General features: G+C 37.1%; 3 protein-coding genes and 1 non-coding gene across 6 annotated transcripts; 2 read left to right on the top strand and 2 right to left on the bottom strand.

Annotated features, from left to right (window-relative positions):
* Positions 1–70: 70 nt before the first annotated feature.
* Positions 71–5,176, top strand: LOC133854371 (uncharacterized). The gene is made up of 3 exons (XM_062290545.1): positions 71–1,309; positions 2,391–2,649; positions 4,481–5,176. Exons 1-3 carry the CDS (start codon positions 282–284, stop codon positions 4,664–4,666), a joined length of 1,473 nt encoding a protein of 490 aa, XP_062146529.1. The 5' UTR covers positions 71–281; the 3' UTR covers positions 4,667–5,176.
* A 752-nt stretch (positions 5,177–5,928) lies between these two features.
* On the bottom strand, positions 5,929–8,179 carry LOC133854338 (large ribosomal subunit protein eL43z). The gene is made up of 5 exons (XM_062290487.1): positions 8,066–8,179; positions 7,124–7,163; positions 6,373–6,461; positions 6,212–6,294; positions 5,929–6,120 (listed from the first exon to the last, which is right to left on the bottom strand). Exons 1-5 carry the CDS (start codon positions 8,066–8,068, stop codon positions 6,057–6,059), a joined length of 279 nt encoding a protein of 92 aa, XP_062146471.1. The 5' UTR covers positions 8,069–8,179; the 3' UTR covers positions 5,929–6,056.
* A 69-nt stretch (positions 8,180–8,248) lies between these two features.
* Positions 8,249–8,321, top strand: TRNAE-CUC (transfer RNA glutamic acid (anticodon CUC)). The gene has a single exon. It is a non-coding gene; the product is annotated as a tRNA-Glu (tRNA).
* A 1,890-nt stretch (positions 8,322–10,211) lies between these two features.
* Positions 10,212–17,197, bottom strand: LOC133854996 (SNF2 domain-containing protein CLASSY 4-like). Of its 3 annotated transcripts, none has more exons than XM_062291291.1 (4): positions 16,959–17,197; positions 14,869–16,855; positions 12,825–12,983; positions 10,212–12,347 (listed from the first exon to the last, which is right to left on the bottom strand). In XM_062291291.1, the coding sequence occupies exons 2-4, from the start codon at positions 16,828–16,830 to the stop codon at positions 10,518–10,520; spliced, it is 3,951 nt and encodes a 1,316-aa protein (XP_062147275.1). In that variant the 5' UTR covers positions 16,831–16,855; positions 16,959–17,197; the 3' UTR covers positions 10,212–10,517. The 3 variants fall into 3 exon arrangements, with proteins under 3 accessions (XP_062147275.1, XP_062147276.1, XP_062147274.1); XM_062291292.1 differs by having other exon boundaries at positions 14,869–16,851; positions 17,012–17,197; XM_062291290.1 differs by having other exon boundaries at positions 17,012–17,196.
* Positions 17,198–17,562: the final 365 nt, after the last annotated feature.

Below are 17,562 nucleotides of genomic sequence, written 5' to 3'. Positions count from 1 at the left end.
AAAAAAACCAGGGTCTTTTGTCAAAGCTCACGAGTCTCATTCCCATACATACATGAGAGCAACCTTCTCTCTCTCACTCTCTCTCTCTCTCTATCTCTCTACAAAAACCAGACAGCAATACCTCTAAAACCAGAACCAGCAGCGCAAACATACACACAGAGATTTGCCAAATACTCAGAAATCTCACTCTCTCAAGAAGAAAAAAGGACACCCACTTAACTAAACTCACTCACAGAGACAGAGACAGAGAGTTGAGAGTCCATACAATTTTCTGTATGTAAATGAATCAGAAGAAGTCTGAAACTCAAATCGGAAAAATAAGCAGAGCCATCTCTTCCGATTTGAAGCCAATCCCACCACTTCTCCTTCCTCCAATCCACCAAAACCAGTTTCACCATGAACCCATTTCCAAAAATCACTCACCTTCACAAAATCTTCATTCCGCACCCCACAAGAGGCCTATAATGACCCAAACACCTTCCATACTTTCCCACTCTCCAACACTATCCTCGCTCAACAATTACCCCCACAAAACTTTGAATATACAATCTCCATCACCATCTTTTTCATGCTCTACTACTTCATATCCAATTCCTTTTGCCAAAAGATCAGCCGCCCTCAAGTTTTTTCGCCATCTACAATGTGCAAGTTTGCTTCGAGCTCGTTTTCGCTTTCTTATCCTCCTTTCCTTGCTTTCCCTTTACTACTTCATCTCCAATCCTCGCCGCTCTTTTATCCTTGACTTCCTTTCTTTGCTAGCTTTCTCCGCTGCGGTTTTGATTTCTCTCAATCTTGCACTCCCTCGCCTTCCCTCGATTCGATTATTCTTTGCCCGGTCGTTCCGAATTAAGCTTTGCGCATCTTCTTGTGCCTCAAAGCCATGTCAGCCTGTTCTGTGGTCAATTGGGTCGAAGCCCAAACCGGTAAAATCGCCGAATTCGGGGTCTTGGGTGCAAGTTTATAGTACTGGGGATGTTTATGAGGGTGAGTTCCATAAGGGGAAGTGTTCAGGAAGTGGGGTTTATTACTATCACATTAATGGGAGGTATGAAGGGGATTGGATTGATGAGAAATATGATGGGTATGGAATTGAGACATGGGCGAAAGGGAGCCGGTATCGCGGGCAGTATAGGCAGGGATTGAGGCATGGGATTGGGTTGTATAGGTTCTACACCGGCGATGTGTATGCTGGAGAGTGGTCTAATGGGCAGTGTCATGGGCGTGGAGTTCATACTTGTGAGGATGGGAGCCAGTATGTTGGGGAATTCAAGTGGGGTGTTAAACATGGGCTTGGTCGTTACCATTTCAGGTGAATGATTGTGATTTTCGGTTATTGGATAGTAAACTGTATTGGAGTTTTTGTTGTCTGTTTGCACAATGTCAATGCTTGAATGTTTAGCTTATCCAAACATCAAGTACTGTTTACGGGGATTTTTTTTAGGTTACAAGCACATAATCTTCGAGTTTTAGGGTTCAATTATAGAATCTTGGAATCTGGAGTGAGGTTTTGTGCCCCTAGCCGATTGAAACTGGGGTACAATGTTATTTTTATCGTGAATTAGAATGTTGAGTTCTTACTTGTGGCCTTGTAGTTGCAAAATATATGTTTGCATTATGTGCTTATATTGGTGGATGAATCATGTTCTGCACATTTCTCTCTTTTAAAAATTTCATATGATACTTAAGGATGACTTTGATAAAGAATATGGATTGGCTGTTCTGTTCAAGGCTAAAGAATTAGAAGGTAGCTGGTTTAGTGTAACTTGTAGGTTATGAATTAGAATCCCTAGTTTGTTGCTTTCATTCACGAGTTTTTAAGTTGTTCTACTCAAGTTCGTTAGCCTTTCGGTTGTTATTCTAATGGTCGTGCACATTTTTGGTAATTTTACCTTTTTATGCAGGGTTCATTCGAAAATTATATGACTATCACTCTTCAAGTTACCACCAGCATATACAGTTAGAACACCAAATTTAAAAATTATCAGGTTTTAAGCATTTGCAAGCATGCCATTTGTTAACACTTCTATTGCTGCTCTCCACACATTCTTTAAAGGGCGTGTCCAATTTTATTTTCTTTTTGGATTTCTACTTTACGTTTCCTGCTTAACATTAAATGTAGTGATTGTTTGAAGTTTGTACTGGTCATTTGAAGTTTTTATGGGTGTTTTTTTTATTTACTTAACTAATTTTTCCAATATGTTTTCACATGCTGAGGGGAAAGTTTTTATTTTTTTATACTATGTTAGTAATAATTATATGCTAAATCTTATTAGGTTGTCAGAAACTACTCAGCAGGTGTATTTATGTTCTCAGACTACTTTCTAATTGACATTCAGATTACTTGCTACTTTCTATTTTCTCAGACTAATGTGCTTCATATGAAAATGCAGGAATGGGGACACATATGCTGGGGAATATTTTGCAGACAAAATGCATGGTTTTGGAGTCTATCGGTTTGGGAATGGACATCAGTATGAGGGAGCCTGGCATGAGGGAAGAAGGCAGGGCCTTGGTATATACACCTTCAGGAATGGGGAGACACAATCCGGTCACTGGCAATACGGGGTTCTTGACATTCCTTGCACGCAACTTGCCCATCCTGAATCTCCCTATGCTGTCAACTATACCAAAGTTCTTAATGCAGTCCAGGTACTTTGGTTTTTACCCTTGTGAAGAGATATTCCCGTGCAATGAAAACCATTATATGAAATGATATGCAGAATAAGAAAAGATTATCACTGTTTGCATCCACCTCTACCACTAAGTTGATAGAAATAATAAGACCAACTTGTCCTTTAATTTTAGGATTAGAACCCCAGACGTGAATATAAGCCATTACTATACTCTCTTCTATGCCTGTGGGAATAAAACGTTCTCTCTCTCTCTCTCTCTCTCTCTCTCTCTCTCTCTCAATGGAATGCTAATCTTTTTAAGAAGCTACTGTTGTCCAATGCCTCCGACCAGTGTTGCCAGTAGTTGCCATGTGGAAAATTGCCAGGATAATGCCAGTCTGATCTAAAGACAACCCAACTTCAATTCCTGGTCATACGTGGAAAAAGGCTAGGATAGTGCTGAAAATGTCAAATTACCTAGTTAGAGGATCCTGTTCCCATTGAATGTCTCCGACATTTTTTCGGTTATTGGTTTTCTTCATATATCATTTGGAAATCAGTTATTCTTCTTTTTTCCTTTTTTTGGATCGATAAGCAATTCACACATCCCACTGGACTTGAACCCACGACCTTACCTATTATTCTATTCTTATTAAGAGTATATTTAGCATTTGGCCCAGAGATCATTGTCATTATGAAATCAATGCCATTCCAGTTCTCCATGGTTTCCGTACCATTGTTTTCATATTTATATTTATAGAATGAGAATCTGAATATCCTAACTCAGTGTGTTGAGCATAGAAGCCAACAATAATTGAATGCCAACCCATAATATTTTCACCCAAAACTTGATTTGTAAAGCAGTAGGGTTAGTTTGGCAAACCACTCAAACTCTCCCTCTATTTTTTTTCACTTCTCCCAAACATTCTAACTTTTTTACACTTTTTATATCACATCAATCATTTTTTATTATTATTCAAATAAAAAAACCCCTACAAAACAAAACTTTTTCACTTTTCTATAAAACGTTCTCAAATTTTATATCACATCAATCACTTCTTACTACACAACACACAAATATTCCACAATACAATTACTTACCAAACAAGCCCGTAATCTTTTGGTTCTATCTCTTTTACTTTTGTTCTGATGTTTTGTTTATGTCTGATTGATGAATTTAGAAAAAATTTATCTGTTTACCCATTTTGGCACCAGAGATGATCAAAATGGGCGAGGCAGAGTTGTCTTGGCGGAAAGGAAGATGCCTGCCCCTGGGTAGGAAAGATTTATTCACTTTTTTCAGTGAAAGGGAAACAGTGCCATTTCATTATAATAAAGTAAATGGCTGAGTGCAAGCCAACTTGGGGGGAGCATGAGTAGCATCTCCCTGAATAAAATAGAAGTACATAAGCTATATGTTGGTCCACAGTCACAACATCAACCATGCCCATGTTACTTCTATTTATGAACAATATGCAGAGGATAAGCTAATGGCTGAGAATAAAACTTTGGCCTCCATTCAATAGCTGATTGTCTAGAAAAGAATACGTTTGAGGTGTGTTCTCTGTCTGGTCATGGTGTATTGGACACTCAAAACACAGGACATATTTCTGGTGTCAGCTATTTTCTGAAGGGCCTGGAAACCATGATATTTTTCAAGACTTGGAACCTAGATTGTGTCTGGTTTGTTTTCTGATGAGCTTCATATAGCTGCCCAATTATGGATTGTGGGGAGCAGCTCAACAATGCAAAAGAGGAACTTAACAGGCTTCTTATACAATAGCAAATTTTCATAATCTGTTCGAAACATAGACAAGCTTAATTATTGAAACAAGTAACAACTACTAATGGAGGTGTCTCATGTGCAGGAAGCACAGCGAGCTGCTGAGAAAGCATTTGATGTGGGAACGATGGATGAAAGGGTGAACAAAGCTGTAGCGGCGGCTAATAAAGCAGCAACAGCAGCAAGAGTTGTGGCTGTAAAAGCTGTCCAAAACCAAATGCATCCTAGTAACAACAATGATGGGACGCCGATTCCATCCATTTGTTCCTGACAAAAGACCTCTCATCACCAGCATCATGCTTCCTCTGCAAAATGCCTACTGGAATATTAGATTTTACAGAATAGAAAGCAACAGAAGCTCAAGTTCTTGAGGAATGTTGCAAAAACGATTTACTGCTTTTGCAGCTATTCCTCCCTTCTTTTTTGCCGTTAATTTACCCTTGTCAATGGCGCATATGCCAGGTACCTGCTTGGAACCACATTCAGTCATTGGAGAAAATGGCTGATTGAGGAGCAAACGGGTTCCTCCACTTTTCTTGCTTCAATAATGTGTACATATGGCATTTGAGGTTTGTAAGTCATTGGGTGAAGATGAGCACTAAAGGTGCCTGAGTTTAGCGTTTAGCATAGGGTTTGCTTTTACAACTTTTTGTGGGATTATCTTGTAAATGTAAAGTAGTCGTATGAGCTGGTGCACAGATTAAAACTGCCCACCCAACCCAAGGTTGTGTACAATATGGTTTTGATTAATAATAATTAACGTTACGTTTGGTACATGAAATTATTCTATTAGAAAAATGAATAGTTTTAAAAGAGTCATTCTCAAGACCCACGAGGAAAGATATATCATACGTTTATCATCTTTATACAATCTCAACAACTTATTTTTAAAATTAATCATTAGATATAGAAAATCTGCATATAAAAAGATAGATCCAACGATTAGTTTTAAAAAAGGTTGTGCAATAGATGCACAAATATTGAAAATGTATTATATTTACATGTTGAGTCATCAACTCTAACATGTCAATTTTCAATTTACTTCATTGTAAATCCACGTGGCAGACCATTTAATAAATAACTTATACCATTTTATCTTTAGAAAAATGATTCTCATTATATTTTCCACACATCACATCTTCATACAATCAAATTTTAAATCTACTAAATTTATAAGACTAAATGAAAATCTCATAAATTCAATGATAAATTTGAAAATAATATAAGCAGAGATGAATTTATTTATATCATTACTCGTATCTTTAAGATAAACTTGAGAAACCACGTAAGTAATTTTCTGGAAGAGGAATGAGGGCCACCCATCTCTCTTTCCATCTTATCCTCCAAAAAAAAGTACAGGGAGATACAGAGTAAGAATCCAGGGAAGCACACAAGATCGACATTGGCAACAACTTGAAGCTTTTAACTCAGAATTGAAGGCATGAAAAACCGAACGATTTAATTGTGTTCTAACATTACCAAAAGGCAGCACCACAAGAGAAGAAAAGAGCAAGTCTCAACTCAAAACACAACTTCCAACAATTTCCATTGCATTAATAACAAACGGATTAAAGCATGACAACTACAAACGTTCTTAAAGTATCCTTTTTCTCAAGTAAGGTGCCGATATCAAAATACGGTAAAAATAGGCAGATTGCAGCTCAACTCTCAGTTTGCTCCCTCAGCCTCCGAATAGTGCTCCTTACGGTCACAGCACTAGCAGTGCTGTGAAAAATACAACAATTAGTCAGTTTTGCCTGTAAGGTTAAGAAAACGATGGGGAAAAAAGCAGACCATTTTAAATTAGGATTATTACTTCATAGTGTAGGCACCGCCTGCTTTGACCTTTCCACAGTCTTTGCAGCCCCAAATTCCCACGGCCTTCCTCTTCACTGCAAACTGCAACAAGTAAATAAATTACAACGCATGCCATTTAGATGAAGTGAAGGGGAAAATACACTGGAATTGGCAAATTACCTTCCCACAAAATTCACAAAAATATTTGCTATGCTGACTAACTTCCATCTTCTTGATCTGCTTTCGCAGACTAGCCCCATATCGGGTACCTACAAAGAGATGAACATGCAATTTAGAAAATTCTCACACAAAGGCAACTGTAAATTTGAAAAGTATAAATGTGTTTTTTTACTCTTAAGCCTCAATAAGAGGGGAAGAAAAACTCTGAATATTTCAAATTGGAATATTCCTCACAGGTAATGCAGGTAAAACTAGACATTGCAAACTCTGTGGTCACATTCTTCTATCTAGAAACTTGCCTAGAAGTTTGAAGGTTTATAAAACGCGTAGAAAAAGAGAGAAAAACTGAGTATGCTGCAGAAATTTACAAATCCAATAATCTACAATTAGAAGATTACATTAATAGACCTTGGCTATAAACTAGAAGATGTTCTTCATTAAAATATAAAACAAATAGTCAAAGTTTCAACAGTTGCAAATAAAACAAACCCATATTTCAAAATTTATGAAAATACCAATTATTCCACGATTCAACAGTGGTATTTTCAGACACAAACACAAACATCATATGCCAAATAATATCATATAGTACTTGTAGAAGATGTCCTTTTTCTAATTGAATAATTGCATAAGAATTTCAGACTACGAGTACAAATATATTTAACACATGTCTCATTAGTTTATTATTGCATAAATTCTCAGTTCATCCTTACTGCTTAATATGAAATTGAACGATTCTACTAGCACTTACCATATTTTCCAACAATGCCCGCCTTCTTCGTTCTCTTGGTCTGCACCAAATCAAATGCATCAACTTAAAGGTTTAGATCCAAAACCAAAACTAATATGCATATATGCACGTAATTTGATGCAGATTGTTTTTAGTGCAATCAAGGGTTAGCCCAGACTATCTATTAGCTGCAGGAGGTATTAGGAATATGTAGTATTATCAATATGAAGTATTATCGCACTTGGTGCTCCACAACTTTGTTGGCTAAAAAAATCCTCATCATGTCACAAACTCATAATGATGTGAGCCAGAGAACTAAAAAACACACAAGATCAAATTTGCAACATGCACTGATCAACGCACATAACCAAACCTAAGTACCGACCAAAGCCCCTGCCTTCATCGCCAAAGCATCAACTACACCTCAAGTTTTTGGACTACTATAAGTTAGCAATATTGCCATCTAAAACGCTAAAAGATCAACTGCAGCCAAGTAGCCAACAAAGTGAAGCAAAAACCAATGCGCCTGCCAAACTTTTACACCCCAAGCACCATCCTACAGAATGAACCACATGCAAAAAAGGCACGCACATTCAACATATAAATAACAGCATGGGTTTCTAGACAACAAATCCCACAAAGTACCTAATTTCACCGAATGGGCAAACCCAGCAATGCACTATGCATCTAAGACCCATTTCATTGCACCTGTTCTTTAGATTTACTTTTTCATCTTTTCACGGAAAACTTGTAAAACTCATCGAAGAAAATCAATAAGCTTAAAAATTAATACCCATCGAAGAAAATCAAATTCTAGATTGTAAAACTCTGGTACCCGGAAGATTGTCCAGAGATTTGTTTTACGCCAAAACAATCAGAACGTCAATAAACATATATGCTATGCATCACATACATGTAGCAGTAAATCAATATGTGAGGGAGAGAGAGAGAGAGAGAGAGTACCATGTTGGTTGTAAACGAAGGTGCTCTCCGGTAGTGAAAGAGGAGCGGCCGATTGAAAGAGAGCAAAATGGAAAAACCTAGGTTTAGGGTTAGGGTTTTTTGATTGCATTTTATAGTCTTTGTGGCCTGAAAGGCTAATTAAGTAAGGTTGTAATATTATCTAGCGTACATTTGGATAACAAATCCGTTGTAGTCTAGTTGGTCAGGATACTCGGCTCTCACCCGAGAGACCCGGGTTCAAGTCCCGGCAACGGAATGCTTTTTTTTCATTTACATTTTAACTGGGTCTTCAGACTTCATAGTTCATAGCATTAGCATGGCCCAAAGGTGAAGCTGATTTTTTTTTTTTTTTTTCTAATTTTCTAATCAATTCAAGGGGAAGAGAAAGGAAAAATTAATATACAAAGGCGAACAAGTCAAACAAGAGCCCCAAAATGCTTAAAAATCAATGCAAAAAAAACTATACATATCAAGAATGGGTCAAATAAATGACCCGACCCATTGAATGAACTAAGGCCGCAACAAAAAGGCAGTTTGTAGAAGCAATATATTCTTGAAATGAAACTGTTTACACAACAGCTACTGCAAAACAAGCCAGAATAGACAAAACTAGTGGCATTGTTTGGTAAATGGTTGTTTTGTTAAATTTTTGTTTAAATAGTAGTAAGAAGTGATTAATGTAATATAAAGTATAAAAAAGTTTGAAATTGTTTTATAGAAAAAGTTTTGTTTTGTAGTGAATTGTTTTTATATATTTGAATAGTAATAAAAAATTATTTATGTGATATAAAAAGTGGGAAAAAGAAACAATGTTTTGGAGTTCACTTTTTTGGGAGAAGTGACCAAAAAAAAAAAAAAAAAGAAAAAGGAAGAAGAAGAAGAAAGGGAGAAAATGGTTGCCAAACTCGGCCAGTATTTTGGGCAATATTCCCCAAAACAAAGTGAAGCTGACTTGCATGAAACTGAATTCAAAACCTCCTTCATGACCCAACAAAAATGAAACTTTTAAAAAAATAAAAAATAAAAAATTCTGTTACCTGGGCTAGTTTGCAATATGCTACTATACTTCTGGGATTTTTGCCAAATTGTCATCTCATGAGGGGTCTTTTTTGTTTTTAGTTTAAAAGAGTGTTGTAATGTGACATAAAATTTAAAACTTTAGTAATTTAATTAGGGTTTTATTTTTGGATTATTTGTTAATATTAATATTTTTGTTTTGAGGAAAAAAAAAAAAAAGGAAGGCAGAAAACAAAAATGTTAACAAACGCAGCCATTGAATAAACAGTTTGTAGCTCGCTTGGTTTGAGTTGCATGAAAATATTCAGAGGTCAAGTGCCGGTGTCTATGTGATCAGGTTATATTATTCAGAAAATAATAAAGTGATTTTTTGGTCTGGTGAACAAAGCTTTACCAATTACCATACAGAAAAAGTTTCTCAATTCCTGATTCTTGATACAATGATATTCATGACAAGGAACCACAGGAAAAAAAAAAAAAAAGAGTTATCAGAAAGAGTAGTTAATAGGAAAGAAAAAGACTCTTGCACAACTATTGTGCATCAATCAGGTCTCTAATAGGAATTAGGTACAATTGTTGAAATTACTTTAGTTAGAGGATTAAAGAGAATCAAAAAATTTAGGTCAAGTGACAAAAATGGCTATAATTTATAAATTAGTAGCCATAATTAAGGTGAAGCAAAAAATAAAGATTAAATACTAAAGCCCAAAATATAAAAGAGAGAGAAATTGATCCTCATCTCACTGTGGGGAAACTGAGCTCTAACCACAAGGCAATTGGAAAGGCTCAAATGTAAGATATGCCTGAAAAGTTTGGCAATACAAGAGATAAACAAATAATTCTAAATTTCAAAAAAGTTCTCTTTTTCCTTTTATAGCCGTACTCTCATTCTTCTTTGCCTGCATAATATATTCCATTAAACACCAGTGCTCCAGAATCACACCCCAAAAGTTAGAACTCTGTGTGTGTAGTTTAAACATAAACCAGAATCACAATCTAGTTCAATACAAAACTGCATGTTTATGGCCAAAAGCTTTGTACAGTATATTCTGATGACCACTGAATACATATCTACAATATAAGTACACACATATATAATTTACTTCAGCACAAGGATCAGCTAACACCATTTGAAAGCGCAACCAGAACCATGAATTAAATCAGATCTCAAGAAATTTCACAGTTGATGAAAATTGATTCTATAACGCAAAAAGAGTATATGGTGGCATAAAAGATCACAGGTAGAACATTTATATTTACCAAGCTTGTGAATAACCTATCATTATGAAATCCAGTTGAAGCAAACCATTTGCATTTTTCTAAAATTTACTGATACACTTTTTCGCAAAGCCTTTCTGGAAGCTCTCTAATGCCACCAGACTTCTCGAACCAAACACAAAATGATTTCAGCCTCAGGTGCTCGATGGTTAAAGTCTCAAATCAGTTTAGACTCTTTCTGTTGGATCTTTTCAAAAATATGTCTAAGTTTCTCATGTTGAACCATCTCTTCCAAAATTTTATCATCAGAGACTAAAGGTGAGATTTTCTGCTGATCACCACTACCGCCCGAAGAAGAGAATACCAACTCAGACAACAAGTCCTTCTCAACTTGTCGACAATATTTCTCCTCTTCATTTGTCCCAGTGGCAATGAGATGGTAGATGTATACAACTTTTTCCTGGCCTAGCCTATGTGCACGGGATATGGCTTGCCTTTCCACCGATGGATTCCATACCACATCCAGTAAAACGACCCTAGAAGCCCCAACCAGATTTATACCTTCAGAACAAGCCTTTATGGACGCAAGTAATACCTTTGCTTCACTAGTTGGATCATTGAAAATATTAATTGAGGATTGGCGCTGCTTTGCTTCTAGATGTCCATGCATATACAACACCTCATTCCCCTCGGTCCAATTGAAAAGAAATTTAAGCTGGTCCATTATAAAGGTCAACGGTTCAAGATATTGACTAAAAACCAAAACTTTTTCGTTCAAAGCCTTGCTAAGCCGGATGAGTTCCACTAAAAAATTTGTTTTGACTCCAGCCTCATGATTCAATCCTTTTAACCTATCCCTCTCAGAAGGAAACTCCTCTTCCCCACACTTAAGCAACAGTGAAGGATGGACAGAGATCAAAGACTTTAAAAAATCAGATTTAAAATGGTTTAAATGGTTAGAATGGGATCGTGTAATATGTTGAGAGAGTTCACCAAAGAGGCTCTTCTGCAGTTGGGTTGGCTGTAATATGACCAGAGAGTCCCTCAACCCAGGAAGTTTTTCTTGTAGTATTGAACCTTTGTGTACATGCACAAATGGGTCAATCATATCTCTAACCTTCTTCAGATTCTCACTTTTCAATCTTCTGTCATTCGTGCCTTTGGTGATGGGACTCGTAAGAGACTCCCATTTGCCTCTTATTCTTGTAAACTCCGGCCTTGCCAAGCACAGAGTGTTATATAGCTCATCAAAATTATTTTGAAAAGGAGTTCCTGAAAGAATAATCCGCTTGTCAGTTTTGATATTTGACAAAGCCTTCAGGATAAGACTACCCAAATTGCGAGGAATGTGCCCTTCATCAAGAACAACAATGCCAGGAACCTCAAGAAGCACTTCCCTGAACAGAGCAGTGCCAGCAAGTTGTCCAAACAGATTGTAACTAATTCCCAGAATGCTACTATTCAATTTCCAGGAATACACCTTCAACAAACGGATAACACTTTGGTCCAGGTGTCCACCTTGATTCAACGAGAGGTTATCTTCCATGATATTTGTGAGACTTTCCTTGCCAGACAACTTCGACTGGTTCAAATTGTGAAAAGGAATGTCAAACTTCCACTTTCGAAACTCCTCTTCCCAGGTAAGGAGCAAGCTAAGAGGAGCTACAATGACTGGCCTGCATGTTGGATGTAATTTCATGTATGTCTGGAGAAAAACAATTGTTAGACGGGTCTTCCCCGTCCCAGGAGCATGAGATATAATGCACCCACTCCCACCAGAAGTTGTTGTTTGATTTTTCAACTTATCAAGATAAATTCCTCCAGCTATATTCTTCCAAATAAATTCAAAACCATCACGTTGATGCGGGTACATACTACTTTTTATACCAGGAATGATGTCCCACACAGTGGCTTCAGAATGAGCTTGGCGATCATAGACAGAATGGGAATCACAACCAGAATCTTGAGGCCATAGGTCATCAAAGATGGAGTGGTTCATTTCACCACCTGGGTCTCTCCTGTCTGATTTTCCACAAGGATGTGTACTCTACAATATGCAAAAGCACATTCAAAGAAAAGAAAAACATACATTTGATGCAAAACTACTCTATTATCAAGTTGATAAGCACAGATTATATGAAAAGGAAAAAAGTAGATCATCCAATTAACATGTGGCAAGTTGCGCGCGCCCACACACACACACACACACACACTATATATATATTATATATATATATATAATCCAGTATAATCCTTCCTATTCAGAAAAGGAATCCTATTATCAAGTTAGTAGCCCATGCAACAAAAGTATCTAAAGAGCTAGCAATGTGTCATGACCATGTGTGTGAAAGAAGTAATATCATACATTAATTTGAATTCGATTATTCCACTATCATTAAACATTAAGCCTTCAAATATTATTATGTAGTTCTATTTCATGGACGAGAGAGAGAGAGAGAGAGACAAAAAATCTTGATTAATAGTTTAATATAAACATGAATAAGAAAAAAAATGCATGACTTACAAAAGATGGTAGAATATACTTGATCTCCATTTTGATGTAGGAGCAAAATGCACATCTTAGTCCAACTTGTTCATCAAGAATAAGCTCATGATTACCCACGTGACAAAGGGTAGCTCTATCAAAGCCATTCTTTGGAGGAAGGGAATCTTCATCTTCAACCTGTTGATCCACATCAAACAAATCAAGTTTCACCAGACGCATATACATGCTAAATGAGCGCAGGTGGAAAAAACAAAAAACAAAAAACAAAAACAAAAAAAAAAAACAAAAAAAAAAAAAAAAGGAAACAAAAGAAGAGTAGTCAACTAGAATAGAAAAATGAAGAGCTTATAAAAATGGTCATGATGTGTACAAGTTAGGCTAGGGGAAGAGGGTTTGAAAATAAGTGTACCAAGAAATGCTCATGTTTTGACCCAATTTTTCAAACACAAATGATTTAAGGCTTTCTGTGAATTTATTAAACCCAAAAATTTCATTATCCAAGGTGCTAATTTGTTTTCAAATCATGTTAACAATATAACAAACTATTGACCGATAAACGCATTCTTTCAACGATTTTAGCCAACAACAATGAACGAGAATACAATAAATAGCAAGCGTACATGAAATCATAATACAAAATATCATAATGGCAAAATACATGGTTCAAAGTAGCTGCTTCAACTTCAGCCACTCGAATTTAACACATAAGCTCAAGAGCATGAGTTCCATACTTAAAGTAAAGCATGAGTTCCATACTTAAGAAATTCAGAATTTTAAATGGTAAACCAGAATAGCTTCGAACAAGAGACAGAGGCCCAAGTGGCAGTTGTGTTTAAAATATACAGAACACATCCAATTAACAACCTAAAAATAAACAACTAAAAAAATTAGGAAAGTTTTATTGTTTATAGTTTATGTATACATACGCATTTATATACATATCATCTACACATAAGATACCATCATAACTGCCCAATTTTGTGTCTGAACTTGTAAATGTAGGTATTCCACATATAATATCTGCAATGGGCTCAGTTTCATAAATTAAATCAATCACTGCACCAAATTGAATCAAGCAAAAATGTTTGGCTAACTATTTGAAGATTTCTGTGTGATTGTGATGCAATTGGATGCATAATTCATGTAACATCATTGTTAACATGTTTGTATGCTGTCTAACAAGCTGATGTCACTATCCTCCTCCTTATGAAATGACATGAACAAATGTAGAGCAGTTATCACTGAAAATTTCATGAATGCTTTAGAAGACTCATGGATCAATCCTGAATATGAGGATTCCACAGGACATAGCACAAACAAATGTACACATGCATGTTCGAATACCTGAATAAAAGGTTGTTAAACAATATATACAGTTCATATCTAAAAACAATGTGTTTATAAATTAAAGGGCGGAGTCAATTATGTACCAATGTCAGCCAAGTTCAAGTATTCGATGTACAAACAAATATTTTAACAGACACTAGGCAAAAATATAGGCAAGTCTATGCTCCATATAATATAAGTAATTAAAGGATGCAATTTATCAATCCATGAATTTAAATGCATTTCCCTTTTCTCAATTGGCAACTATCACATGGAAAGGCCTTTTAAATCCTATAAATGTGTTGCTTCAAACTTATTGCATTATTTAAAGCAATTAATTCAAGTTTTTTTCAAATATGACCAAATAAATTGGAAACTGGCTAACTATTATGTGACACACATGTCTAGAATATTTCTACAAGCCAAATAATGTATTCGACCAACTGCTGAAAGTTGTGTCCAAGGTCCAGCAGTAATGAATTTCAAACAATTGCCCATCAAGAGCATCATGCATTTTGTTACTGGAATTTGATATGCAAGTTTTGTTCTATAGTGTCGATATCAGATACAGTTTATTTAACGAATTTAAGAAATTTTATGAAATAAAACTGTCACACTGAACATACAAGAAACAGACATCACCGTGTCCCCTCATGAGCAGGTTTAAAGTAATATATGGAACTAATAAAATTATTTTCATTATTTCTAGGTCTGATTCTTCACAATACCAGCATACCTTAGCAGGATCGACTGAACCAATTTCACTACATATGAGAGCCAACTCAAAGTCAGCCCAAAGTCCATCCATTTCTTTCTGGTCTTCTGATTTCTTTGATGGATTTGACTCCACAACACCAAAAGTGAACTTCAAAGGTAGAGACATCTTGGCAACGGCTGAATAATTTTCATCTTTGCAAGCATCATCTTTAGAAGATTCCAACTCTTCCAATGGAACTTCTCCCTTCTCCAAAATGGAATCTACAAGAATCTTCAAAGCATTACAGTTTTTCACCAAGTCGATGCTCTTTCCCTTGGTGGCCGTCCTCAACTTCCCTTCATCCCTCACATGTACTTTCTGCACACATTCATCATCATAACCTTTGTTAGTCTTAAATTTCCCACTACAGGACATCCTCAACTTCCCTTCATCCCTCACATGTACTTTCTGCACACATTCATCATCATAACCTTTGTTAGTCTTAAATTTCCCACTACAGGACAGAGTTTTTTTACTACCATGATAAGGCTCATCATCACTAAAATTATCTTCATTCTCATAATTAGACCAATATTCCTCACTGCCAACAATATCATCCCCGCTATCATCACTGTCATCATGCCCGGATGAAGACTCCACTTCCTCCTCATCAATGCATAATGGGTGACTGAAAGTTCCAGCCTCCATCTTTTTCTTTTTCTTTTTCTTTTTCTTTGAACGGGTTCTCTGTGCCACACAATAAAGCTCATGACTGATGTTTAAAGAACCGTCTTCGTCATCATTAATGCTGTCTTCCTCATTCTCTGAATCAACTAAGATATCCAATCCATATTTCCTCCTCTTCAACCCCACATCAACTCCTTTTGGCCTTCCCCTCTTACGACTTCCTCCCTTCATAATCTCTCTCCCCTCAGCATCTTCCTCTGTCTTCTCCTCTTCAACCCTGCTATCTGAACTCAATTGCTGACAACCGCCACAGCATCCCAATTTCTCCCCTTTGTAATCCTCATCATCACTTGCCTCTTCACTAGAGGATGATTCCCCACAGCTTTCCAATTTTCCCACATTGTAATCCTCATCATCACTGCCCTCTTCACTAGAGGATGATTCCAAGGATGTCTCCGTCCCAACTGAATCAACCGAAACATCCTTGCCACCACCATCATCATCCTCATTCCTTCTTAACCCATCCAAAACAACATTGTCATCACCATGCTCATCCTTATTTCTTTCCGAAGCATAAGATTTACCCCACACAGCATCATTGCCACCATCCTCATCTTCATTCCTTTTCAAAAATCCTAGAGTCCTGCCCACCACACCACTACTCTTCCTATAATCAAAATTCAAGCAACTACTCTCACCCTTTCTTGTCAAGGATGGAGCCATTTCATCACTACCCCTCCTCCCATCAGAATTCAGACCACTTGGGTTGTTCACATCTTCCCCACTCAAAACATCCCCATCATCAACGTCAATATAAACAACACCCTCATCTCTCTCCGCCCCTGATCTCAGACTTGAACAATTCATGTCCCCTTCACCCAAAAATACCACCTCATCATCCTCGCTATCATCCACCACAATTTCATCCACATGGACCATTCCCTCAAAACCCATATTAGAATTTTCGTTATTCTTCAACCCCATACTCTCCTCGCCCACGCCACTGCCTTCTTCACCCCAATCATTCCCACCAATCTCTTCCACACTACTATCAGACACCGCAACAGTCTCACTTTCAGTCTCTATTCTATGATTAGCCCCTAATCTATCGGACCCACTAACCCCTTTAACCATCTCAGCCAATTCCTCCCCATTAGCCCTACCACGCCCACTCGAACTGACCGACTCAACCCCATTATTCTGCTCCCTCCCCTTCCTCTCCTTCCCCTTCTTCTTCTCCTCATTATACTGCTTGAAAATTAGGGCTTGCCCTTGCCTGGTCCTCCTCGCTACGGGCAAGCTATAGTCCATCATTGGTCCTCAAAAAGACTCAATCTTTCTACATGAAAAGACCCAAAAACAAATAAACAAAAAAAAAACAAAAAACAAAAAATCAGCACGAAGAAATCACAAACACATAAACTACAACATACAACACGTACATTAAGAGAAAACGTAAAGAGTGCGTCTGGGTCTGATACATGGAGAGACTCACCTCCAATGATCAAAGGCTGGGTTGCAGGGTGAAGCATTGAGAAGAAGAGAAGAGAAGATAAAAGGGCGCGAAGAGTGCATGCAATCAGAAGAGAAAAAAGAGGTGACTTTCGGTCTTTTCTTTAGGACTCGGACTTTGAACTGACAACTTGGATATATGTATATATATATATATATATTGAAAAGCATTCGTTGTGAGAGAGAGAGAGAGAGAGAAGGGACATGGTGTTTTGTGTGTGGTGGAATTGGGATCGTCAGATTTTTTGATTGGTGCGAGAATGTTGGGCTTTGGCGGCCCCACGTGGAATTTTTCTTTATTTTTTTTCTTTTTGGTCTTCTCTTTGTGGTAAAATCAAGAAAGTGTTTGTACCAGTCCACATGGAGTAGGTTTCCTGGTTCAGACTTGAGAGTGGAGGCCGGAAGGAGAGATTGTTGACAACTTGACTAGAGAATGGACAGTGTTTTGTACCGTTTCGTTGGGTGCGTACGCCGTACCATTCGAAGAAACGAGTCCTTGAACTGGAGGACGGTTCTTTCTTTTTACGGTTCCTT

This window comes from Alnus glutinosa, chromosome 13, assembly GCF_958979055.1.
Source record: "Alnus glutinosa chromosome 13, dhAlnGlut1.1, whole genome shotgun sequence".
In the NCBI taxonomy this organism is placed as follows: domain Eukaryota; kingdom Viridiplantae; phylum Streptophyta; class Magnoliopsida; order Fagales; family Betulaceae; genus Alnus; species Alnus glutinosa.
Note: the sequence above shows the minus strand (reverse complement) of the source record. Positions and strands in the feature narration are given on the sequence as shown.